The sequence below is a fragment of the Rhipicephalus microplus genome, unplaced genomic scaffold (genome assembly GCF_043290135.1).
Source record: "Rhipicephalus microplus isolate Deutch F79 unplaced genomic scaffold, USDA_Rmic scaffold_13, whole genome shotgun sequence".
Taxonomy (NCBI): Eukaryota; Metazoa; Arthropoda; class Arachnida; order Ixodida; family Ixodidae; genus Rhipicephalus; species Rhipicephalus microplus.
The window spans coordinates 30805689-30833568 of record NW_027464586.1 but is presented as its reverse complement, the minus strand read 5'-3'; the positions used below and the strand labels follow the sequence as shown (position 1 = coordinate 30833568).

At 45.4% G+C, this 27880-nt stretch overlaps 1 protein-coding gene across 20 annotated transcripts in view; it reads right to left on the bottom strand.

Annotated features, from left to right (window-relative positions):
* The window catches only part of shf (WNT inhibitory factor 1), a 331946-nt gene that overhangs the window by 85328 nt on the left and 218738 nt on the right, over positions 1-27880 (bottom strand). For 6 of the 20 annotated variants that reach the window (XM_075882697.1, XM_075882691.1, XM_075882699.1 and 3 more), the window contains one exon: positions 20587-20685. In XM_075882697.1, coding sequence (XP_075738812.1) covers positions 20587-20685 — 99 coding nt within the window. Of the gene's footprint in view, positions 1-16789; positions 17048-20586; positions 20756-27880 lie in introns of those variants that run through there. The other 14 variants (XM_075882693.1, XM_075882694.1, XM_075882695.1 and 11 more) reach the window with 8 other exon arrangements.

Here is a 27880-nt window from a genome sequence, read left to right as displayed (position 1 = left end):
GATACCATGCGCCGATTGCGAATCGGTGTACATTGGCACGAGTGGAAATCACTGCAGACGTCTGATGCAACACAAGAATGACGTCGCCAAGGGCCACACAGTGACAAATGCACTCGCAGAGCATGCCGAGAAGACGGGCCACGAGATAAGCTGGGACAACGCACGCATCATGGCCACGGAGAAGAATTTTACAACCAGACTGAACCTCGAATCACTAATCATTCAGACGACAAGTAACACAATCAATAGATCATCTGGCACACTAAACCACGTGTACTCCCGGACTTTGCGTCATGCGCTCAACGTTACATAAGAACCTGTTGCTCAGCCGTCATCCCATTGTGAACAAGGGATCCGTACGGATCCCGAAACGTCTTTGTTTTTATTTGACATTGGTCAGTGACCTGTTTTTTCAACAATGCCTTTACCTGACCAGACGGCATTCCGTCGAACTCTCGACTACATATTCAATAATCCAGCTTCAAGGTTCTTCCGCTAGGCTGCGCAACCAGATGGTTTTTGATAAATTTTAGGTGTGATTTGAAAATGTAAATCCTAGTAACAATGTGCAAAGGCCTGCAATTTATTGCTAGTATATTTATTTCTACTAAGATCTAATCACATGTTCTGGCCAGTTGTCAGTTTCTTTAACTTGGGATAGACCGAAATTTTTATGGGAGGGTAAGGAGAGCTCTACGAATATTACTGTCTGGTCACGACATGAATTACATCGTTTACACTCGTTCTTCCAGATACGTGTGCCACATACCTGTATACCACAGGCCGCGGTAGGCGCAGGTATGTGCTGCAGGTCATTAACAATTTATATTTTCCCCAGAATGGTGAGGACAGACATTAGCAACCTAAATGTGAGAGCGTTGAGATGAATTTACATTGGCAGCGTAGACCTGATGCAGGCAAAAATGTAAAAAATAAGTATCTCAGCAGGACTCTAACGCAGGCGTTCTGCATGGCAATCAGGTATTCTATGAAACAGCCAAGTCAGGTGTTAAAACTGCTTTGGAAGGACACTTTGAATGTGTAAAGTCGGTACAGCTTCAGTCGTGGTTGCAGTGCTGGCTCTCGAATTTTATAACCAAGTAATAAACATTACATATGTAAACTTACGACACTGATATAATCCCAGGTTAGCGTCAGTTATGGTCCCATAGGTGGCTCCACGTTAATAGCAAAATAATAAGCATTGCATTTACATTCCTATAATGACGCAAGCTATATTCAAGCATTGCTAGACCCCCTGGGTAACACGCCAAGAAAATTTGCGTGTAATATTCACATCGTCGCATTATAAAACTCGCTTTGTTTGGATAATACTGACGTCTGTGCCCTGACATGAGTGCTGATGTTATGTTGGGAAATCTAGCTGGTGCATAAACATAAAAATTCAAGAGCATGCGCCTAATGTCAAAAATGGCATAGGTTCTCATTTGACCATTTATTGTGAAAGAAAAGCTTGTAAGCTTTGTTTTTATAAAACAGAAATCTTGCATATCCGCAGAGATGAGATCCCACGGGAGATCCTGGAGAAATTGAGAAGACACAGCAGTGTTGAAAAAGAACACTTCTTCCCTGACATTTGTGAGTGATTCAGTAATTCCGTAGTGCAACTACTCCTTGATTTCCAGTTCTTGATGATCTCACAAAATTGCAAAAGCATTGCACGGTGTCGAGAATTCGGCAACTTTTTCTTCACGCTATGAGAAATTGTGTACTACCACTTGCCTACTGTACCCACTTTCACGCATACCTGAAGTTCCATCTGTTTGTTTTTAAGGGCAAAGCTTTTCTTAGTCTATACTTGTCATGTATCACGCATAACCGAGAAAAGAAGAGACGAGAAATAAAAGGCTGTACCTCCAGAACAGTATAATAGACGGCGCTGTCTAATAGAAGTACATACAAACTACAGTTGAGTGAGAATATTCTAGATGGCACTGTACCGCTACTCTTTGATTGGCTGCTGTCCAGGTGGAGAATGAGTCTCCTGTATAGTCGCCGTATGTAGGTACGTGGCGGATCGCTGTTGGGGCATGGATGAAACAAAGCAGTAGGCGCGCTGAAGACGCTTGCACTTGGCTTTCTTGGCTCGCGTCTCATCGGTGTTACCTGCTCACCGCCTGCATTCTCGAACGTGATCGGGCGCATGCACAGATGGACTGCCCAGAAAATACGAAACCTTGTATAAACTTCCCGAAACAACTAGAAAGGTATGCGGACATATAGGTATATTATTTGACGTTGAGTAAACATTTTCCAAAGAAAGTTTTTAGAAGATGTTGAGAAAACGTTCTTTACAAGAAGTCTTTTTCGAAACGTTTACAAGAAGTTACTTTCTAAATCTTTTGGTAGAATTTGCGGATGGAAGTCTCGATTGTCCATACAATATATGCAGGGTGTTTTCTATGTTTCTTTTTTTTAAAATCAAAATAATAATCGCTTGACATATTTATGTAATATATATTTTTATATATTTTTTACTTATTTAAATATAATAATTGAGCTCACTCGTCAGCATTAGGAAATAAGATGCGCAAATTCGGTGTGCACTTGCGCAGCTAGAACAATTTACTAGTCTGGACGTGTTTACCCGCCGCTCAATTTCCTCTTGAAGGAGCGGGTTTGAGTCAATTTTTTTCGTGTTTTAAAAGTGTGCTTGCACTTTGTGTTCGTGTTTTGTGTTCTGCCAGTGCTGCTGATTATGAAGATGCGCTACACTGAAGCGAAGACGTGTGGGTTCATATCGTGGAGCACTTGGCAGGTATGTACCACACTGCTGCTGTCGGCGCTTTGTTATCACTAAATTCACCACATTTTTCTTACCATGTGCACGATAAGTGAGCTTTTGTTCACAAGGGGACCCAGCTTTTCTGTAGTACTTCAGCAGTGTAAAGGAAAAGTTTTGCGAAGTTAAGCACGAAAAAGTTTTTGCCTTTTGTGTGGAGTATGAAGCATGCATGCGTTGTGGGAATTCGGCGGCAGATTCAAGCAGAGTTGTGGCGGCTGTCCGCCTCTGTTGGCAGTGGTGTTGGAAGGTGGCCCTGCTCGCGAGTGACCACTATTTTAGGGGCGAAGCTCCTTAAAGCAACCCCCATTCGTTCCTCGTCGTAGTGCATAACCAGTTTTATGCTTTGACCTGCAAGGTGGTGCCGGTGGCAGATTTCTCCTGTGCGTTGTTTAACAATAAAAAATTCACAGCGTGCGTACATTGAGCAGTATCTGACAAGAAAGGGTTGCTAGGTTATCTCTCTCATTCCCAATTAGCAGCCATTGGCATGTACATTGAGCAGTATCTGACAAGAAAGGGTTGCTAGGTTATACTCGCTGGGCGTAACCTCCTTGGTTTTAGAAAGGTTTAGCGAGCGTTAGGCCGCAGTGCCATGAATACAGTGAACTAGTACATACCATGAACTCGAGGTGGTTAAAAGAGGGAAGTAGACAAGAAGGCAAGCCGTAAGAAAGTGTGCGTGTGCCACCTCTCATTTAGTCCTTGGAATGCCCTCTGGATGGCGGTGCTTCTATATGCGGAATATATGATGAAAAGATGCGAGAAAGTGGTACTTGGTGTGTTGACTAGATGGACGAACAGATCCACAGACAGATGCATGGATGGATGCACGGACGGATGGACACATGGACAGACGCAGGGGCGGATGCATGGACAGACGCACGGATGGACGTGCGGACACACGAACAGGCGCAAACACAGACGGGTGGTTGGATGCACAAACGGTCACACAGATGGACACATGGACGGACGGAAGCAAGAACAAATGGACGAACAGATGCTTCGCCCCAATCTCCATCATTCAACCCGTGGATATGCTGCCATTTTTTCGTTTAATATTTCTGGGGCGTTTGTTAGCTTTAGGTGTTCATGCCTGTTCATATTGTGTGCTATTGAAGTGAACATGTCTAAGGTAGTTTCATCTGCTTTACGTTTCATTTTAAACAGCTACACTATCGTTATACGTTATGACTACTATCAGAGAAGTTTTTTCCTTTTGAGTGGCCGAATGTATGCAGGTGTGTGCACCCGCACCGACACGTGTCTTTATAAACTACCGTGATACTCGAGTTGATGCGTGTTCGTGTGCAGCATGTTGCAACATCTGAGGTAGGGCTCGTGAAGGCTGCACTTACACTTAAGTGTTGATGCAGCTCGTTTAGTAAAATTCCCACTTTCGGTATATACCAGCAACATAGGTTCCCTCATGCGGCCTGAATCCGGGAATTTTAAGCCATTCGTTTATCCTGAACTGTATTTTAGAATGAGTATTTCATGGCTAAATATGGCCAAATTGCTGTACCTTACCGTGCGAGCTCTAATTCATGCATCAGTCCACGCGTTTGAGCATCATTGATCTTACTTTGCTTGTTTCCACTTTGCCTGTATTTTGTTTTGGTTTATTAAATATTTTATGCACCTCGCCCAACCTTGGTGTTGAAACTTTGCTAAACACTTCTACATGTACAAACATTAGGAATAGTTTATAGCACCACCTCCAATATAATTTTCTGATTAATGGCAAGCTAGTATACTGGATAAGGTAAACTTTTTAGGCATACGCTACAGATGTTGATGGAATCTGCGGTATGTGCAGAATGAATATTTTATTTATCACTCAGAACTCGCGATAATGTTATAAATCATGGTAAGCAGGCATAAGTCATGCACGTATTGCTGTTAAAATGTAAAATTGTACACCATATTAATTTGAGAATAATAACTATAGACTACAAGTTTTTGAGCTAGGCAATGCAAGAATTATATAAATTCGGAAATCAGTTTCATCAAATCTTAGTGCTAAATCGCAGTCAATAGCTTCCAAGATTTTGGTTCTCGGAGATTGTTGCATAAGCTTGCATGCTTTATTGGGATGGTGTGTGGTTCAAGGTGGGTGCCTCGTATGTTTTTTTTTTTTCATTCGACAGCCTGTGATGCTTGAATGAGGGGTACTGCCATTTTAGCCAACCACAATCATTGAAACTGATGACCATAATTTGGTAGCACACAACAGTAGTTTAGTGACACCAATTTCTGACATTATAGGTATAATCGTGTGAGCAGCCTGAAAAAAGCTGCATTCAAAATCAAATTCATGTTCAATAATATAGGTTACCTGCAATGCATACTTGTTGAAAGTGCATAATGTATGTGTTGTGGTATCATTGAATTTGCTTTCAATTCAGTATGCAGGAGCACAATTCAAGCATGGTTTTAACATATCTGCAATGTGGAAATTGCATTTTCTTTCATAAGGTCGCAACTGTGTTCGCCAAGAACATCAAGACAGTTTCGCTTTTAACATCTCTAGTTTGTGTACATCTTGATTGTTTTAAGACACATTGTTCCAAATCATTTTTAATATTCTGAAAAATTCAGTTTTTCTAAGAGACACATGTCAGTCATGTCACTAAATTGTTTTTTCAGTGGTTCCATCGCAGGCTAAGCATGCACCTTGTACGAACTGAGTGTGAACGAATTCCGGACAAGCCTGTTATCAATGGTGGCTCGTGGAAAAGTTGGCTACTGGATGTACAGCAGCTGCGCATGGCTTCTGTTTCCTATGGAAAGGAAACTTCACCGAGTCACCTGGTTGCTGTATTCAAGTAGCTCGCATGTACAGGATGTTCAATATTAAGCCTTTTGTTTTTCTTTAAAAAAGTCAGTGCTGTACGTAAGTTGTTTACGTAAAAGCCATCTTTGCAGATAGCTAAGTGGGGAACACAACGTGCAACAATAATTATCACTGTCAGCCGTGCCCTCGAATAAGATTCAATAATGAACTTATTAGTGATTGCAGCAGGCGGCCATGCACGTATTAAAAATTTGAGCCAGTCACATTTCTACATAGGTCCAAAGAATTCTGGCATGCCTGTGCTCAGATATCCTGCTGGAAAGTTTAGTTGTGGCTTGTATCATTATGCACGCAGGACAGTGAGCACTAGCACACAGCTGCTACTCTCTGAGGTGCTGCATATAATCTGACCATGGATTGAAGCCATAGACAATCAATATAATGGCTACCTTTTTACTACCGGCTGGTGATAGCAAGCACTGACTGCTCGTCCCACCAGGGAGTAATATTTTGCTGATTCTCACTGCCTTGCATGCGTAATCATAAAAAGCACAATAAACTTCTGAGTGGAATATCTCAGAGCACAGACATGCTCGAAGAATTTTTCCAAGTGGCAGTGTGTAGAAATATGACTGCCACAAATCGTTCTATGCAAACATGCCCACTTATAGTAGGCACCAAAATTTCGGTATTCTTAGTTGATTGGGCGACTGACAGCATTATCGTCTTACTTTGTGTCCCCCTGGACACATAACTTATCTGCAAAGGCAGTTTTCTTTTCGTAGGGCTGAATTTTATTACAAGCGCAAAGCACATCTCTGAATGTGTCAGTGCTGCTTTCTAAGGTTTCATGTCAAGTTTAATTTTTGTGTAATTTGCAGTTAGTCCCTTAAAATTGAACTTTTTGCATAGCAATAAGGCTGTAGCAGATCAATGGTTTTATTTTCACTGTAATATTGACTGAATATTTTGTTTTAATGTTTTTGTAACCTTATTTCATTGTATTCTCGAATTTAATGCTGTAAGTGCAATATTTTGTTTTAATGTTTTTGTAACCTTATTTCATTGTATTCTCGAATTTATTGCTGTAAGTGCAATCAAGTGATTTTCTACTGTCATACTCAATCATACCTAATGTTACAGTGTTGGTTCAAATGCAGCGCCCCCACGCGGCGCTGATAGTTGTGTTGAGCTGTGCAAGCCTGGCACAGCAGCGGGGTGGCCGATTTGGGAAATAATAAAACAGTTCGTTCTGGGCTAAGGGCCCAAGATGTTCTCGAGTTCTTCGCGAGCCTGATGGCCTACTGTTCACGGTTGTCACTACCGCCTGGCCATAAGTTAATCTACACATGTAACAACTGGCGACGAGGATGAAAGGAAGTTCCATGTAAGTCTTCATTCCCGCAGCTCTCTGCCATCTGTTCACCATGCCAAGTTTCGGCAACCTCGAGCCATTCGAGGGGGGAGGAGACGACTGGCCCTGTTACGTGGACCGGCTCAAAGCATTTTTCCTGGCGAATGATGTCGCCCCAGACAAGCGTACTGCCGTGTTCATCAGCTGCTGCGGGCAGAAAACGTATGCTTTGCTCCGCAATTTGGTCGAGCCCGCCAAGCCCAGTGACAAGAATCTAGACGAGATTCTTCAAGTACTTGGAAGCCATTATTGTTCGATGCCCTCTGCCGTCGTGCAGCGTTTTCATTTCAACTCGCGCGTTCGTGCGGAAGGGGAATCGGTCAGCAATTTTATCGCAGCACTAAAAAGCCTGTCCGAGCACTGCAGCTTCGGGGCTGAACTCGAAAACATGCTCCGCGACCGCGTCGTGTGTGGCATAAACAACGTGGATGTCCAAACAAGACTTCTGGAAAAACCGGACCTCACCTTCGACGATGCTGCGCAGACCGCCCTGGCAATGGAAGCAGCAAAAAGGGACGCAAGTGAGATGGCGCAAGCGAACACAAGCAGCGCTTTCTCGACTCACCGTGTCTGGTCAGGTTCTGTGGGCGTCACCTGCTACCGCTGTGGGGATGGACATCTTGCATCAAAATGCAAGCATGTGAAGACAATCTGCAATTACTGCCACAAACGAGGTCATTTGGCGAAGGTGTGCGATTCGCGACGAAGGGACAGCCAAGCCCAAAGGAACAGCCCGACCAAGGCACGTTCATTCTCGGCTTGCAGTTCACCGTTGTCGAGTAACCGTCATTGTGTTAATACGGTACGCAAGCAGGACGCCGCTACCACTTCATTTTGCGAAGTTTTTGACATGTGGCAAGTCGACTACGCCACGACGCCTCCGCCTTTCACCGTCACTGTTGACGTTTGCGGCAAGCCGCTCCGCATGGAAGTGGACACGAGGGCAAGTGTCTCTGTCATGGCCAAGTCGCGTCTTCTTCAGCTTTTGCCTTCAGTTCCTGTGCAGCCGTCACAAGTGCTTCTGCGAAGCTATTCCGGGGAACTAAAAAAGGTTCAGGGCAAAGCTGACGTTAGTGTGAAGTTTCATGGCAGAAAGGCCGACCTATCTATTTTTCTGGCTGGAGACCGATCGCCCACTCTTCTTGGACGCAACTGGATGCGTGAGCTGGGCATTGGCGTCTCCAATGTTGAAGTGAACATCCACGCACTTTCCAACGTCAAACACCTAGTCCAAGACTACGCCGAAGTGTTTGAAGAAGGCCTGGGTACATTCAAGAGTGCTAAAGCTTCTCTACATGTTCCTTCAGATGCTCCGCCTCGGTTCTTCAAGCCACGTCCACTGCCGTACGCCTTGACTGATGGAGTAACTCAAGAAATCCATAGACTAAGAAGAGATTCTATTCTTGTTCCAGTCAAGACAGCAAAGTGGGCTGCACCTATTGTTCCTGTGACCAAAAAGGATGGGCGCATCAGAATCTGTGGAGACTTTGGTGTCACCATAAACCCAGTGGCAACAGTGGAGCAGTACCCCATTCCAAGGATCGAGGACCTGTGGACTGTGCTTGGTGGAGGTGAGAAATTCACAAAATTGGATTTGCGAGATGCGTACCAGCAAGTTGTCCTTGACAAGGCCTCTAGAGAGTATCTCACAATTTCGACGCACATGGGGTTATTTCAGTACACCCGGTTGCCTTTTGGTGTCTCATCTGCTCCTGCCATATTTCAGCGCGAGATGGAGAACTTGTTCAGGGTACTGTCTCATGTAGCAGTCTATTTTGACGACATTCTTGTGACTGGCGCAAATAATGCTGAGCACCTTCGCAACCTTCGTGCTGTACTTAGCAAGCTTCAGGAATCGGGCCTCAAGCTGAAACTTGAAAAATGCCATTTCTTCGTGCCGCAAGTTGAGTATCTCGGGCACATCATCAGCAAGGAAGGCCTTTCCCCGAATGTTGATGAGGTAGCAGCCATTCTGCATGCTCCTGTGCCTCAGGATGTCAGGGAACTTCAGAGTTTCTTGGGACTTGTAAACTTCTACAGGCGCTTCTTACCCAATCTTTCATCGCTCCTTCGTCCACTCCACTTACTTCTTTGTGAAGGGAAGAAGTGGGAGTGGAGACATGAACAACAAGATGCATTCAATGCCTGCAAGCACTTGGTGACATCAGCTCCAGTTCTAGTGCATTTCAACCCTGCCAGGCCTGTTTGCCTCAGCTGTGACGCATTGCCTTATGGTATAGGTGCAGTTCTAGCGCACTAAGATGCTGATGGCGGGGAACATCCCATTGCTTTTGCCTCGAGGAGCTTGTCAAAAGCAGAACAAAACTACAGTCAACTCGACAAGGAGGCACTGGCCTTAGTGTTTGGTGAGGATCGGTTCCACCAGTACTTGTGGGGCATCTCATTCGAAGCACGCACTGACCACAAGCCACTTCTTGGTCTGCTGGGTGCCAACAAGCCCGTTCCCGTGCAAGCTTCGCCTCGAGTGGTCAGGTGGGCTCTGAAGCTGTCTGCTTACAAGTACGAACTTGTATACAAGCCTGGCAAAGAGCTCGGCCACGCTGATGCTCTTAGTAGACTGCCTCTCCCAACTGACACTACTGCATTACCACGACCTGCTGAAATCTTCTTGCTAGAGGAGGCATATCCGAGACTACTTTCACCAGGTGTTGTGGCCCAAGCCACACGAAATGACCCACTTCTGGGCCATTGTTCTTGCAGTTCTGAAAGAAGAAAGCCTTCCAGTAGGACCAGAGTGGAACCCTTTCAATACCAGAAGCTCAGAACTCAGTCTCCATGAGGGTTGCCTACTCTGGGGATCAAGAGTACGGATCCCAAAGTCATTGCAGACCCAAGTTCTTGGTTTTCTTCACGCCAACCACCCAGGTATCGAGAAGAGCAAGATGATTGCCAGGAGCCATATTTGGTGGCCAGGCATTGACAATGATATTGCCAACAGCGTGAAGAGCTGCGCTAAGTGCCAGACTCAACATCGAGCTGCACAGCCGGTTCAGCAGACGCCGTGGCCTTTTCCACAGCGACCCTGGTCAAGGCTTCACATCGATTTTGAAGGACCATTTCTAGGTCACACATTTTTGGTTATTGTGGATGCGTTCTCAAAGTGGATAGAAGTCTTTCCTGTGTCTTCTACATCTGCAGAAGCTACCATTTCTGCATTGAGAATTGCATTCGCTCAGCATGACCTGCCTGATGTCATAGTTTCAGACAACGGTCCTGCCTTCACCAGTGCCCAGTACCTTGAGTTCTTAACTCGAAATGGAATACGCCGCATGCTTGTACCGCCGTATCACCCTGCCTCAAATGGTGCAGCTGAAAGAGTTGTACAAACTGTGAAGAACAAACTCAAGAAGTCTGGTTCTGGGAACTTCGAAACGCAGATCTCCAGGTTTCTGTTCCACTATAGGACCACACCACATGAAGCGACAGGTCGGCCACTGTGTGAACTCTTGACAGGAAGAATGTTCAAGACTCCGTTGGATGTCCTCAGGCGAAGCCTGCAGGCATCTGTATTCCTAAAACAACTCAAGCAGAAGTTGTATGCTGACAGAGGGTCCCGGCAGGCTCCATCACTGCAGCCAGGTGATGATGTGTACGTGCCAAACTTTCGCAGGGGCACACCCTGGGTGCCTGCCAGTGTCGTGGACGTCACTCCATCATCAGCCAGTGTCCGTTTTGAAGATAGCACCTTGGGAAACCGACACAGCGACCACTTGCGCCTTGTGCAGACAGAAACATTGGCCTCTCCTGAAACTGCTAACGCTGCAGCTCCACCACAGTTGGAGCCGCCGCTTCATCATACGCCAGCTATTCCAGAAGTGGCTCATCAGGAACAGCTACCTGGAACTAGCTTCTCTAGAGTAGCTGTGCCACAGAGAGTGATGGGACTGCGCTCAACAGGGGTGTGCATGTGAACAGTGACTCTGTCGTGCCTACGCCTAGCACGCCGAAGTTGCGACGTGGCACAAGAAGTAGGAAACCGGTGAATAGGTACTCCCCGTAGTCTTCCTCCTAAGAGGGGAGGAGTGTTACAATGTTGGTTCAAATGCAGCGCCCCCACGCGGCGCTGATAGTTGTGTTGAGCTGTGCAAGCCTGGCACAGCAGCGGGGTGGCCGTTTTGGGAAATAATAAAACAGTTCGTTCTGGGCTAAGGGCTCAAGATGTTCTCGTGTTCTTCGCGAGCCTGATGGCCTACTGTTCACGGTTGTCACTACCACCTGGCCATCAGTTAATCTACACATGTAACACCTAACTTTGCCAATACCTATGTGTGATATATTACAGTGATACCTAGCCATGTTTAACATTGTTAATGACGACTGACAGAAGACATTCTGAAATACTGTAGCGTTTTTTACTTCACTGTGTCTTTTGTGTGAGTATTTTGGGATAGAATTAGAATTCGAGGTGTTGCCAAAACAACAATTTGATTGTTAAATACAGATTTGTGGTGAAACCTATTAATTTCTGATGATTCTAACATCTACTCTCATGATTCTAACATACTTAAATTGAAGCGCACTGGGTGAGAAAAAAATCAGTTGTTGGACTGCTGCTTTTTGGCTGTAACAATTTTTCTACCTTCATATATTTGCTACTGGGCCAATGTGTTTGCTAAGCTAGCCTACTAAGTTTCGTTGCACTGATAGAAGTCTGCTCGAAGAGAACAGTTTGTGCCTTTTGTATGTGTGCAGGTTTCTCGACCAAGTATCTAGCCAGCCCCTAAATTGCTTTGTATAAATATAGTTACTATAAAGCATGCAAGTTTTGGGACAAAGTGTGCAGTCATTGTTAAGTATAATAAAGGTTACAAGTATGCAACAATATTTGTTGAAATTTTGCATTTGCTTTCGGATGTGCAGTATGATGCATTCCAGGCAACACCAGAAACAATAATGAGTTGACGTTTAAAAGCCCGTCTTGTCTTCAAACAGAAGAGATTATCATAATGATAGATGGCAGTCACTAATTAATTCTTTCAATAAATATGGCATTAATTTTGCTGATTAAAATAGGGCCAGCAATAATTTGATGCCAAAATATGTTGCTGTTTCTACTTGTCACTCTCACCAGTGAACAGCTAAATGCACGGATGATAAAACACTGACATGATGCAACATATTATCCACGGGAAATGCTCAACAAGCTGGTTCGCATGAAAAATAAATGTCTAAAAAATGTGTTAAACGATCTAGCAAAAGTTTTTTTACAATCTTGGCAAGAATTTTACTAGGCTTCTAATAATATAACTATAGCAAACGTTTACAAATGTTCTTTAAAAAATCTAGAAAGACGTTTTTTAGAATTCTTGCTAGATGTTTTCTAGCCATATATCAACGTCGTGTTAGCATAGCTACAGGAGGTTTTCAAGCTGCTTAGGTTTAAATAACATCTCAACGAGACTTCTTATATACTTTTGGATTATCCTTTTGGACATTTACTAGAAGATTTAGCTTTTCTTGTGTTTCGTGGGTTACGCTTCGCTCCACTCTTCATCGATCACTCCGTGAATATGCTGTGATTTTTCTGGCTTGCATTTCGTTTTGACTCAAATCTGCGGCCTTTCAGCGGGTGACTCAATGCTGCAGCCTTTCAATGAAGGCTCTCCAAGCGCTGCCTGATCCTCTCCGTGATGTTGTTGATGTGCGTGACCTGGCCCCCAATGCACCTTTTTATTAAGGGTCTTTCGGAGCAAAAAGAAGAGGGGGGGAAGGGGGGTAGATGTTGCATAACAGTACTTTATTTTGCCAGTGTCAGAAAGGATTTTTCATCTTTTTCTTTCTTTCTTTTTTAAACCAGAGTAGCCTTGGAATTGGGCACATGTACAGAGGGGTCAACTGCTAAAGGGAACACCGGAGCTTGTCGTCTGCTCGGCGCCACCGCCGACTGGCTGCACCAACTAGTTTCGCGCAGGAGCAGTGAGCTCTGTGGGCGGCACTCTTTTGTCGTCTGCCACAGTTGCGGCCGCTCTTCAGCTCGTCAGTAAGGGCAGCTTAAGTGGCAAAATCTTAAAAATAGTCGCTTTCTTTTGAGCTAGAAGGAAAATCACGAGAATGATCTATATTCACACAAATGTGACCTGACACATCAGCTGGATGGCCGGCTGTCTTTTGCCTTCTTGTTAGATAAAGAATTGCCCACTTTGACAAAGTTTTCTGTTGGCATCTGTTAAAGGCACTTGTAAATGCTTCGTTGAGCTTTCACACTGCAGCAGCTTAAATCTGCATTAGTGTGCATCAAATACGCACTCCACAAGAAAAGATATTTTTTTATGTAGAAATGCTAGAAAAGGACATCAGTAAAGAAGTCATGCTTCTTTAACTACGAAAAATATCAATGTGGTAGTCTTTTACATAATCCAAGTTCTTTTGAGCTTTGCCACAGCTTTCCATCTGAATGTTACCATGCAGCCTGTGGATGAATTTCAAAGTGCGAGGACGGCTGGCTTTGCGACAAGCTGAAGCACGGCCGGAACTGTAGCAGATGACAAATGAGCGTCGCCCACAGCATTCACTGCTCCTGCGGGAAACTAGCTGCAGCAGGCCAACGGTAACGCCGAGCAGGCGACACCCGCTCCGGTGTTCCCTTTAACAGTGAACCCCTCTGTTACTTGTCGACGAAACACCTTGTTGGGTTGAAGCCTGTGAGACACGGAGGAAGTGGTGTCTCTTTTCCTCTTCCTCCTTCTCCTACTAAAAGGAACAGGTTGCCGGAGGGCTGTGGGCCTACTGATGGCCATCCAAATATGTGCTCCCAACACAATAAGTGGGGCGCTATGCGGCCAGATGAGGCAATTGAGGTGTTTGATGAAAACTATTGCAATGGTTCCCGGCCACAAAGCCCTGCTTGAGGAGAGCGGTGTCATGGTGGATGACAACCAGCCCGCTAATTGAGAGTGGCAAGTGGCGATTCTTTTGTTGCTCCGGTAATACAAGCGTGAGGCTTATGACCTAGCCACCTTCTCACATCAAGAAAGGGACAGGTTGGCGCCATAGGTAAAGTGTGGTATCAATGCTTAGTCAAAAACGCTGAACTGGGCGGGCACAGGCTCAGTGGAGAAGAAATCTTCGTCTGGTTTCACGATATATTCCTCACTTAGCAACATGCTTGTCCTGTAATTAATCTGAATAAATGTTAAGTTTCCTTCGGTATATTCAAGCTGCCTCGACACCATCTTTTTGAATTTCTCGTGCCAGAACGACTGGACACAACACTTCAACAACCTCTAGAACCGCTCATATCTCTCAACAGATTTGAATGCCATTTAGTAATCTGTCATATAGAGGATTCTTTTATTAGTTGACAGTTTTGTCAATTATTCGATTACTCGCATGAGGAAGATCTATAGTAAAACACTATGTACAATTCAGATTATCCTCTTGAATATCTCGTACAACATGCTGAGAGGAAGTTGATAGGTCTGTATAGTTTGTGAATGAACGGTGGAATAGATCATGTCGTGTGTTTGGGAAATCATCGGGAGAAGAGGAAGCGTGTGAGAATGGTAGTTACGTCACTAGCATGACGATAAATGAGATCAGCTTAAGCGAACTATACTTTGAAAGAAATCAACCAAAAGCACGAATACAGTGATGGAACCAGACAGGTCAAGTGCTGGACTAAAAACTAAATATTTAATAAAGGAAGCCCCCACATGCAGGAACCATCACCGCATGCGTAAATAGCATGCGTAAATAGGCTATCTGAGCCAAATAACATTACAAATTTAATAGCACAGAGCCAAGAATTTAACATGACAAGGTGTTGCCAACAGCGTATTTTCACAAAACACCAAAATATCAATTCCACGTGCACCTGTTGACTAAAAACTGAGGATTCACATCACATATGTTACTTTGCCTTTTTTATTATTTCGAAAAGCTTCGCAATTTTCAAGTTCAATCTTATTTCTCAATTACTTTTTTAATGACAGCCTGATTTGACATCAGGGATGCAGCTACAGTCTTTGCAGTGCAGACGTAGGTAATTTAGAAATTTCCTTCTAATCTGGCCGTGTGTACAAAGGTCAGAAGGGCCCATCAGCTTCAATGGCAGGCTGCGTGAACACCACATTCTACTCCTTACAGTTACTGGTGGAAACTCATCTCTTCACGTCAAAGGCTCTGCGTCCCTGATTTCAAATCAATAAGTGTCATTGAAAGAGAAATAAAAAATAAGCTTGAACGTAAAACATTTAAAGCCTTCAAACTGAAACAAAACATGGCAGAGCGTTATGTGTAAATCATCCATCATTTTTCCCTAGTGTTACTAGGTAGAGATTGCACGGCATATGGCATCGATATTTTAGTGTTTAATGAAAATGTGCTGCTTGTAACACCTGAACACCTGTGCACTGTTAGGTGTGCAACTGTAAAATGACTCAGATAGCCTATTTATGCACGCGTTGCTGGGCTATGTGTGAGTGGGCTTTCTGTAATGAACATTGTGTTTAAGTCCAGCACTTGTTCTGTGTGATTGTTCTCCTTTGCTGTCTTTGTGTCTTTAGTTTACTCTTCTGAATGTTATGAAGCAACTCGCGTAGCAAGCTGCGTTAGTGATGTCCTGTTTCAAACACCATTGTGACAAATCAGCAACTGGAGTAAAGGCGAAGTGATGGTGCGGGTTACTTGATTTGATTGTCAGGCGAGTACTTGACAAACCGGAGAAAACACAAGACATTACTCTTTCACACTTTAGTGTTGCGAATTATGCATGTTCAGTGCAGTAATTGGCACAAAGTTTATGTGGTATCTCAATCTCACCCAATTGTCGACCTTGCTAAACCTGCCAAATGGATTGTTTGTTTGATAGAGGATATTCCATCTGTTGTGTTTCTCCCTTTATTTCTTCATCAAAGGCTGTTTTCTAATTCCTTAATAGGCATTTTATAAATATGTGTGTCGCAAACAGCTGGCTTTTGCTCATTTAGACTGCTGAGCAATATAAGCAATTGCTTCCATACGCATAGAAGTGCTTTTACATTAACTCGCGCCGATCTTCCCCTTTGAACTGTAACTGTTCTTTCACTCGCTTTCACAGTTGGATCGATTGTTATTCCAATACCGACTTTTCACGCCTTTTATTCTTACATATTAGGGAGTTTTCGAATAGAGACCCCAAAAGTTTATGGCCCCAAAGCTTTTTGCGTACAGAGGCTTTGGGTCAAGCAGGAGCGATGAGTTTTCAAATAAAGTCTGCCGCACTTCGGACACTCCCTCTATTCTTCGTCACTCTAGTCTCGGCTGAGAGCCGTCACTTCAGTGGGCGCCGTGACGTTCGTCTGACCCAAAAAATTTAGGGCAGGTTTTGGGGTTTCTCCTGTAAATTCGAGAAATAGCATCGCCAACGCAAACGCGTTTTGGGTTTGGCGCATGCGCAGTGACCTTTATGCTATTTCTTTGGGGCCCCAGACGTTTGAAAACCCTACTCGAATACTCCCTGTTGTGTGAAAGGGAATATATATGCTCGATTGTCAGCAAGAATAAGTTGATATATAGTCCTCGTCAAACACTGCCATTGGCGCCGTCACCGATCTGTATTTGACCAACCTGTCAAGCCCACTGTCACCGACAGTGGGCTTGACAGAAGCTTAAAATAACGTTTAGTTTGAGTCCAACACTATCTTTCTACATTATCAGGTGCACTGAACAAGTTTTTCTATTCAGCTATGTAATTGTAACGGGCAGGCGAATCGATTGAAATGCGTTTGCTAGAGGGCAGGATTAAGAAAGGATCATCGATTTACTGGCGACACAATAAACTGGCAAAAAAAGGCAGGTTTATTAACAAAATTTAATTGTACATAAATAACATATTGAGAGAACAGATCGGCAGCGGCGGCACGCCGACGTCTTGGTGCGCACTTCTATGTTCAGTGCGAATCAACTTTCCAGCATGACAACTTTGCCAGGGTGAGCGACGGCAGTACAGTCAGGGGGCGGAAGCTCCCTATACCTGCCATGTATGCCTTCTCGGTAGCGCCACTTTTACCACTGGCGGTTGCCGGGCATCCTACTAGAAATAAATGACGAACAGAAAATTTTTTCTATGACGTCACCGGTGACGTCCCAAAATAGAAGGCAAAAATGAAAAATCGAGAGTAGGAGGCTTACACAGAAGCCCTCCTTTCCCACTTCGCATGCAAGCGTTCCCATCTACTAGTGCCCTAGAGCCTGGCGCAGTTCCTGGACGAGACGGGAATCACAGCCTACTGCTGAGAACGGTGCGTGAAACCAGCCCTTATTTTCTGGAGCCTAGTACAGTGGCTAGAAAGGTTTTAAAAACAATCTGAACCTTTTAACCACTGCAGCGGCAGTCTGTCTTTGTGGGAACGTTCTGAATACTTGGTGCGTCATACTTCAGTGGGTGCCCAGCATTTCCATTGCTGACAATCTGCAGTCAGCCCATGGTGATGGTAAGGAACTGTACCGTTCTGGCACGAAAGTCATACAGTCATATTTACAAAGAACATTTTTTGGTCGTGGGGCAGGCTAAATTTTCAAATTTTAGGGTGAACACTTTCAGGCACTGTAGCTGTGGTAATGGAAAGAAAGAAAAAGCCTCTGAAAGCTTTATCTGGATGACAAAAGCATCGTCAACTGAATGCTGTTGCTGATGCGCGAGTTTCTCATGCCTGCGAACATCCAGCAAGGTTCAACTGATACGGACAGAATACATACATACACCGAAATTGACTTCTTTTCTTTGTATTGGTGTCGCATCAGAGGATATTAGTGCAGTTGTCGCTACAAGTGGTGTGTTGGCATAAGACTACTGTGCTTGGCTATACAAGAGACGTGTTTCAAGACCCGTATGAGTGTGCTGTGCCTGGCTGTATTGTATTAGACACGTCAGTGGAATCTAGTTTCCACTGATGTGTGGGTGTATCTATGTCAGCCAAACCGGCAGGTGCATAAATGACCGCCTCCGAGAACACAGAAACAATGTGCACAATGTGGTACAAGGGCATCTTGGCATTCATTGCTGAGATTGTGGGTGCACACCCCTCTTTGATCAGTGCTCTATATTGGCAAGGCACAGGGACCAGCTCACCTGAGAAATTATCGAAGCAGAAAAAATACACGTGCTAGGAGATAAATGCATAAGCAATTTATCCGTTGCTTTATCACAGGCTGAATGAGATTACCTGGCTGGGCTGTGAGGCAATAGAGGACCCGTCACACGTGCTTTGTTACAATGTGTAGATTAGGCTTGCATTTCAACTTCATGCTCTGTAATCATCCTTTTTTAGACGTATATATTCTTGCCACTCTGTGAAATAAAGTTAGTTGGAAGTCAGCGCTCTTTCTGTCTACCCTGTTCATTTTTCCTTTATTCGCGCGCTGAAACATCTCGCAAATATGACTACGCACCAACTAGCCCAAGCTTCCACTCCTGTGACGTGTCATCATGGCTGGACGTAGATGCATAAGCCTGAACCACCTTCGTCTTGTACCTTTTATCGAGTTTAATTACGATACCTACCACCCTTGCAGTATAGCTATAGTAGTCCTCTAAGTTGTCAGCTATGTTTCTGTGTACAAGGAACCCAACTCCCAGTTCTCTTCTGTCTGCCAAGCCCTGATAGCAAAGGACGTGCCCATTCTGTAGATAGGCCTCATCTGTCCTCCTAACCTCACTGAGCGCTATTATATCCCATTTAACGCCCTCTATCTCCTCGAATAGTACAGCTAGACTTCTCTCACTAGATAAGGTTCTAGTGTTAAACGTTGCCAAGTTCAGGTTCCAATGGCAGCCTCTCCGAATCTAGAAATTCTTAGCACCCTCTGCTGCATTGCAGATCTGACCGCCGTCATGCATATAATGTTATTTAAAATGCCTTACCATACTGCGTAGTTAAAAAATTTACCTTCTTTACTTGCTTTTACTTGTGTGCAGCTTTTCTTCACTGCTGCTTTTAAGCATAGCACGTGGAGTCCACTACGGTGTCAGATTCTGTAGCAGCTTGTGTCCTGGAGCACATTGATGGAGAAACTGAATTTTCTTGGCTACAGGCGCTGTCAGACTTGCCTTGCTGTCACACTTTCAATTAAATTTTGTGCAGTATTGGTTTCTACTTTATTAATAATAAAGCCTCTTTGCAAAGAATGGAGTAATTATTACATTGAAGCATGGTGTGCCTGTCCTTTTACAAGAAATTTGATTCTGAAGTGAGTCAATTCTGTGCCTATTAGATTTACTATTATCAGCACAATAGAAGCTTGCATGTACATCTGTGATGGTTGGTTAAATTTACAAGTATATTGCCGAATTTTTTGGTCTCCAGCACGGCGGCTGACGCAGGAGGTGAGTAAAATGACAGTAAAGCGCTTCCTATCCCTTTTACTTTTTGTGGTAGTCATCAGCCTGCTGACCAAAGATATTATAATGGTTTACTCGTAAACCTTCGTAGATGAATAATTGACAGGAACACAGAGACACACAAAATTAAAAATGCAAAACAATTCATATAACATGTTAGAAGGGTGCTGACTTTGACACACTCATAAACTATTGCACGTAAAAGACGTAAACAGGAACACAAAGAGGCTTTTCTGTGTTCCTGTCTACATCTTTCACGTGCAACAGTTTGTGAGTATGGTAAACCATCAAGCCGAAATTGACATCCTTCTAATATGTTGTAATTGCTTGTTTTATGTTTTTAATGCTACTACAGCAAAAAAAAATGAAAACATCTAAAATTAGTCTTGCAGAACTTCTTTTAGATGACAACTAGCAGGACATTACCACAGCTATCTCATGGTCTGATGCCCGTCTACGCCTATAAAATGTCATGACCAGATGTCTATTAGCCCTTTCGACTAGCCGTTCAAGACATTTATTAGAGATAGAATAGCTTCTTTTATGTTTTATGTGAGTGCGTTGCCGTGTGCGTCCAAGACATCACGATTCTTGCGCTGTACCTCGCTACCAACCTTGCGAAGGAACGAACAGGTTCAGCGCTGTCTGGAGGAAATGCTGACTGATCGGGGAGGTGTGTCGGTGTGCGCCTCTTACCTTTTATAGTCGCGGGCACGGCCGTGGGAGACTTCAACGTTGACATCAGCAGAGGAGGAGGAGAATGACTGGTCGAATACATGTGCGACATGCGATCGCAAGTGCGTGTCAGCGGATTGGAAACTACCCACCACGATAAGGAGAACGTGCATCGATCTAGTCTTCGCTAACTTTGACATCGAATGTATGCAGGAACTTCTCAGCGTGCACTTCACCGATCACAGAGCCGTGGCAGTCAAGACGAAACGCGCGCAAGCTCCAGTCTAGTACCTGGGTCCACTCTGAAGGAACAAAAAGACCTACGCCAGCCACCGCTTCAAACGAATCTTTCAGCACTCACCGCAGCACCCACGTATGCGCCGTTCAACCTGTAATGCCACCCGTGCGCAACGCTGCCGCTTCGCATCCCATCAGGGTTCTCTTTGTGAAAATTTTGTGAATTTTTATTGCTACATTAAAAAAAGTGAGTTTCTATTATTTTTTTTTCTTCATTCACATATCTAAAAACTCGCTTGTTTGCAGAGTATTCCACTCACCTCCTTCGCAGTGCGGTCCCTGGTATCCGATGGCGCAGTCGCACACTCCCGGAGCCACACACGTTCCTCCGTTCATGCACTGTGGATAGCACAGCGCTGCTGGGCAGGCCAAGGTCAGAAGTGCGATTACACTCGCAGTCAGCTCTCTCCTTCTCGCACTGAGCACATGCTGTCAGTAAGGAGTTCCGCTCACACACACGTTTACACACAAGGAGGTTATACTAAAGCTTCTGAAGTGGGGGTCCTGCATACCCGCCCACGTATCAAAGTGAAGCCGTGGTGATAATACTCCTCAGGCCAGAAAGAGGCAGTGACTGCCCTGTAGCGCCGTAATGCTCTAGATGCTTGCGGCTGCACGTCTCGTTATAGCTAATAAAGCACCTGTTTTTAATTCTTAGGAGGCAAGGGAATGTGGGAGTGACCTTAATGCACTTCTGCTTGAATTCGTTTTTTACACTTAGCATTTTAGATGCGTTAAAAAAAGGCACTCAGAGATATCAATTCACATGGTATGTTTACAAAGTTGCCTCAAAGCAGAAGTAACCAATAAGGAAATGCAGCAAAAATGAAAGTTTTGCTCGCACACAATCATAAGCCCTCGCAAATAACAACCCTTTGGGAATAGCCCCCATAACAATATAAAGAGTTTACGTGTGGGAGTGCAGTCATAGTCACAAAAGTATGTGAGAAAAAGTGAGCGAATGAAGCATGCTCAATTTCACATGGAAAGTTGTGCCCAGTGCCTGCTTCACAGGATTCTCGCAACCAAGGGATACCCAAGAGCCCACCATCGTTTTCTCGAGAAGTGATCACTGGCGTGTTCAGAACCATGCATTGTGTTCAATTAGAGGCACCACACGCAATATTACTAGCACAAAAACAACGTGAAAGCCACGTACGCTACAATTCGCCCATCCTCTTTCTGCCTTGAGTAATATGACTGCGTGTCGGCGTCAGGCACGGAGCCCCTCCGTCACTTCAGAAGCTTTAGTGTAATCTACTGGTTTACCTGACATGCCGACAGCCTTTACTACTTGTGCAAACGACGCTCTATATCATGTCCACAGAGTCTGCTACACTCAGAGCACATAACTTATGAGTATTTAAGAAAGCTATATATATTCTAACATACTGTCAGAATGCATTTGCGTTGTGCAGCTATGACGTAGGGAATAGAGAGGTAGTTGCTGTTTCACTATCGAGGAGTCTAAGGGAGCATCCAGCATTAAAATTCTCTAACCTGTGCGATATGATTTAGTAGAAAACGTTTCAGCAGCTAAGCGTGGTCATTGCGCCTTTATTACAGCAAAGAGGCATTTCGCCAACCACTTGACTTCAAACGTAAGCATAGGAGAGCACACATGACAGTTTCATCACAAGGACCAAGCAATGAATTCGATAGCAGCAAATCTGAATTTCACAAAAAGAACAACAAGTAGCTCGTAACTTGTAGCCCACTGCTCAAGCACAAATGACGCACAAAACAAATACAGAAATACCAAACTGTCAAAGCTCCACATTTGCTGCGCTCTGCTCAAACGCAAAAACGTATACGAAACAACCGTGAAGGTATACACGAGATGACAACTGTCACAATTCTTCATGAATTGTTTTTAAACAGCACTCAGCAAGTACCGGCTATGCACAACTGACTGTCTCTACTTCGGCTTATCTATTCAGCAGCTCATTCCTATCGCAAACACGGTCACTTTAGTGAGCGAAGTGACTTTCATGCACTCTGTAACATCAATGAAAGCTTTGCACTAAAAGCACAATACGTACAAACTGCCCCCTTACAAGATAAGTGTGCGCATAATTGACTACGCTTTGTAGGGCAAAGTACAGGCGGTACGGGTAAGAGGCGCGCGAGCATGGCTGCTTCTGTGACATCTGAGCTGGGCAACGACCCTGAAAGTGAGCACTTTTCGCGCCACCTCGTCGGTGATAAAGAGGAGAGGCCTAAGCACCTTCGAGCTCTCTCTACTGCCACCGATAAGTGGTGTATATGAATAGCTTGCTGTTAGCGGATTGAAGGACGTATGCTTCATGGCTGAGTAGTTCAACACCACGTGCTGCAGAGCGAGTTCGTAGGTTTGAATGCCTGGTCGTGCGTTTCATACATTTTATAAGGGTAGCAATTATATGAACACTCTCGGCTGCTTTTTGCTGTCGGCTTTGCATTGCTGAAATTTCATGCATATGTATGCATATATAATGTATGAAAGCCTAAAAAATCATAAAAAAATTTGCTGATGCTCAGATTCGAACGAGCTATATCTCTCACTCTGAAGCGCAGAGTTTTAATCCACTCAGACACAACAATGCACGTCCTTCTGCATACGAACAGTGAGTGAATTGTTTATGTACACACTCTGCCGCTGGCGGGATGCTGACCTCGGGGTAATGTCAGTGCACTCTCTGCATTACGAGCCAGATGACGCAAAGAGCGCACTCAGCGCCCCGCTTGTGCACTTTCTATGATGGTGCACACTTTGTAAACCAGATGGCCTGTTTTGCTCATTTGCCTGACGCTGTATCGCTTCAATCTGGCTCTTTTTCTCGTTTGCCTGGCGCCCATTAACAATTTTCCAAGACTGTAGAAGCTCTCTGTCTCTTTTTGAGCCAAGTAATGCCTGAATGGTGTGCGGCTTCCGCATGGCGTTCCCCAAGTCCGCTCCCAAATCCATGGCCTCTTGGGTAGTGTGTTGCTAGGGCGAGCACTGTGCAGAGAGCATCCAGGCAGTGGTAAGGAAAAGGGCAGAGAGAAGGAAAACTTTGAATTACAACGTATGTACAAAATGTGGACAAGGTGGTGGCGGCCGTAAGAACTTTATTTTTTCTTTGGAAAGGAAATGGGCAATTAGACAGAGATGAAAAGAAGTTTCTACACACGGTAGCCCTCCGCAACTCTCTCTGCCCAACCCAGGATGTCCTCCTGGACATCGGGTTTCAAGTTGCATAGGGCAGCCTCCAACTGCTCCTCATTATCTACTACTTGTTGGAGGGATAAAGGAGGGGGTGCTAGGGCACCCCCACGAGGAACCACGAGGAACCACTTTGACGCTACATGTGCCAGTATTTTACAGGCACTGAGACGCTTAGGAGAAAGGCGCAGCTTTGTGGTTGAGATGCATCCAGTGTCTCTGAGAGACGCACCCAGTATTCGTGCCGGACACACACAGCGTCTGCAAATGGGCCATCCTTGGGCAGTTTTCAAGTAGCTGGGCTCTGGTTACAGCCTGTGGGAGCTTTTACAGTGAAGGCTCGTGGGACACTCATGACAGCCTCTCTCCTGGGGTAACGTTGACCCAATGGACAAGGGTCCGCAGCGACTGTTCAGAGGGTCACTCTGAGGGAATCAGATGTGTTTGTTCCTTGAGACGCCCGAAACATCTGCTGGCGCATAGCGTCCGCCACAGCTCATATTTCGCACTGAACTGATTCTGGCCTCCGGACTTGCACTCTGCAGATGCACCATCGCAGTGATTGCCACGAGCACCAGACGATCCTCTTTAAGACCCACCAGGCTCATTTTACAACAGTCAATAAAGTTTGCAGGTGAGAGGCAGAAGAATCAAGTGATTGCGCCCCTATCCAGGCGGCGGAAACCCTGAACATGTTCAACCGACCATACACGTAAAGCCTCCTTGAAGCACGTTCTTTTAGATGCATGTCTCAAGAACTATGTGAAACTTCTTGGATACTTCACGGGTTTCCTCTGCACGTTACAGCAAAGAGGGTGTTCAAGGCAAAAGGTTTGTTTCCGGTCGCATGATACTGGAGCCTTCACAAGACACCAACATGACTGCCAACACCTTCCTCCAGCTCAAAATCAAACAGCCAGCGTTTCTTTGAGAAAGTACCCTCTGCAATCACAGACACCTTTTCCAAGCCCTCTTTACGGCATTCATCATTCCTGTTTAAGACAACTTTTCGAGCTTCGTCAGTTGAGCTATTCTGGGGCAATTGTACTTCTTCGCTGTAGTTAGCTAGCTCACGTTTAGGCTTTTCACTCAGGGCAATCGCTGTGTGGCAGTCCGCTAAAGGGGCAAAGGCACGATTCTCTTAGTGGCACCAGATGCCTAATTGATAAGCCACCTCTGCTGCACAGTCATTGTTTCCAGCAGTCGTTTCATCATGAGTCCCTGCTCTCCCTTTGCACAGAACACTCGCGCCCCGCCGCGGCGGTCTAGTGGCTAAGGTACTCAGCTGCTGACCCGCAGGTCGCGGGATCAAATCCCGGCTGCGGCGGCTGCATTTCCGATAAAGGCGAAAATGTTGTAGGCCCGTGTGCTCAGATTTGGGTGCACGTTAAAGAACCCCAGGTGGTCGAAATTTCCGGAGCCTTCCACTACGGCGTCTCTCATAATCACATGGTGGTTTTGGGACGTTAAACCCCACATATCTATCTATCTATCATGGAACACTCGCATGTTTCACTAGCACAGTCTGAAGATCATGCCGCTTTAATTTGACCTGAAGCAATAGTCTGTCTATTTCATCAGAACGCCTCCTTTTCGTGATTGCCTGACGTTGTTTCACTTCAGCCTGGCTTTTTTTTCTCTTTTTTCTGGCGCCCTTTAACAATCTTCCAAAATTCTAGAAGCTCACTGTCGTCTCTTTTTTGGGGCAAGTAATGCCTAAGTGATGCCCGGCTTCCGTATGGCATTCCCCACATCTTCTCCCGATTCCGCGCATAGCAATAACAAATTGGGCTTGCGTAGCGAAACAAGATTCATGCCCAAGCTGACACCTCGAACTTTCGTCACAATCTATTCTCCATTAATATCACCTAGTGCGTTCACCTGAAGGGGCTGAATATTGACAAAAAGAACCTGCGAGCTTCACTCTACAAAACTATCCTTAAAAGCCTGGCAAATCTCAAAAGCGAAAAGACAGACACTCACGTAGCTCCAGCCATGGGCTGCAGCGATATTCGTGTCTCAGCTGGCTTAAGTGCAAGGTGCACTGCAATCCCACCACTGCTACTGTTTGTTACGCGAGGTCCCCTGGTTTTTTGAGTAGCGAGTCATAAGGGCCAATGCTGGGCAGGGAGCATCCAGGCAGTGGCAAGGCAAAGGACAGCCAAAAGGAAAAAAATAGTTTAATTTACAACATAGGTACAAAACATGTGAACGAGGAAGCATTTGAACACTAGATGCGCCGGCCTTTTATAGGTGCCAAGACGCTCGAAGAGGAGGGCACAGCTTTGCGGTTAAGGCGTGTCCAGCGTCTCTGAGGGACATGCCCAGTATCTGTTGCTGATGCACTCAGCATCTGCAGCTGGGTCGTGTGGCACTTTTCAGGTAGTCGGGCTCCGGGGACAGTTTATGGGAGCCTCTACAGTGAAGAGTCACAGCACACTCATAACAGTGTACTTTGCCCAACAGCTCCTGGTCACCCTTGAGCGTGTTTATCTCGCCACAGGGAAGGTTGTACTATTTTAGATGCGAAGCAGCTCTTTGACTAGCCTGCGTAACGCTATCTTTTTATGTCTCCATGCCAACGTGCCGCACCACATTTCCCCGCCCTGGTTGTTAGAACGATGTCAAGTCGCAGCTGTATGTTGATGTCGCTCTCTCTCTCATTCTCGGCCGCTGCCAGCTGCTCCCAACGCACCTAGGTGGTGTTGCCACTCCGCCCGTTCACAACACACTTCTCTCTCACTTCATCCTCTCCACCGCACGTCGCGTGGAAACACTCTTTCGGCTTGTTTATCTGTGATGAAACTTACACAAAACCCAATCCGCCTCCCGTGTCTTTGTGTTTCAAAGAAACATTCACTCGAGTAAAGGCTACACCGAGTTTCTCTTCAAACCATTATTCCAGCACCCGCATCAGCGCTCATTTAAGCAAGGTCAATGGCATGCGCACCGCTTCTGCTTCGCATCCCATCATTTCCCTTCAGGAAGATTAGTTGGTTGCGAAACTTCATTGTGGTCCTGCAAGGCGCGCATCAGCACGCAACGGGTTACTTCCACGTCGTTACCGTCAGGCCAAGCCTGCGCTCCGCGGGCCTACTGGACGACCCAAAGTTGGTCGGCCAGGAGGAAGCTGTGTAGGGCCGCCTTTCAGCTGACCGAAGTAGTGTTGCAGTTCGTGTGCATTGCTTTGCACTCCCAGAGCATGTGTACCAGTCTTGCTACGTCCCCATATGTGAGGAAGCATCATTGGGAAACATGTCAGGATGAACAGCGTGAAGGGAGCTCAGGTTAGGGTACGTGTTCGTCTGCAATAGTCTGAGCGTAAGGGCCTATGGCCTATTAAGTTTGCGTCGAAAGCATGGATATAGTCTTCGCTCGAAGTAATTTTTTTATTTTGTTGTACGTGGCATGCTGTTCTCTACAACCCCGTTGTCTCGTGGGCAGACTCGTTGAGGTTGGGGGGGAGCGCCTTGGACCTGTCTAACATGTGCGAGAAACCAGATAAGAAGGTAGTGCTTGATATCGTTGCGGCCGTCACTCTGCAGCACCTGCAGGGCTTTCTTGGAGACAACACCGGGCTCGAAAGCCGAGGTAGCTGACCTAGAGTCACTATAGATGACCTCCCTTTCACCGTCCAGAATGAACAAGGCGATGGCCACTTGCTTGGCAATAATCGGATCGTCAGTGTGAACCGAAGCGCAGTTGGTGATTAGCTGATGCTCCATAATTTTTTGCATCCATCGAGAGGATCGCGCTGTAGTTAAAGAGTACACATGGGAACTTCACTTGATGTAGAGTCCCCCGTTAAGGAAAGGAGTGCGCTGTTCAAGTAACGACTGTGACACTTGTTTGTGGTCGTCGTGTGTGTGTTATCTTCATACAACAATTGTTTTCAGCACAGACACACGTAATATATATATATATTGCCACTTATCCGCTAGTTACGGCGAGCGCAAGCCATGGCTGCCCGCGAGAATGGAAGACGATGTTCTGGGGCAGCGCGTGCTCTGGCTAGTTGTTTATTATTGAAGCAGCCACCTTGCCAGTTTTCGGTGCGTCTTCCTGCCGGCTCAGTTCTTCCTAGTTGAAGACCTTTTGTAGCACGTGACAGCTGGTAGAGCTGCTGGGTAACCCCCAGCCGATGTTCCAAACACCTCCAGGTAGCCCTGTACTTGCAGTGACAACACCTGTCCATCACTCAAGCCGAAGACTCCGAGGACTACCTCCTGAGCGTGGACCTCTTCTCGAGATGACGTCTGTTACACCCCCGAACGCTACGGAAGGCGCTGCAGCCTCCAACGCACAGGAAAGCGCTGCAGTCACGCATCATACGCTGTGGAAGCCACGTGTGCCGAAGGTGTTCCACGGTT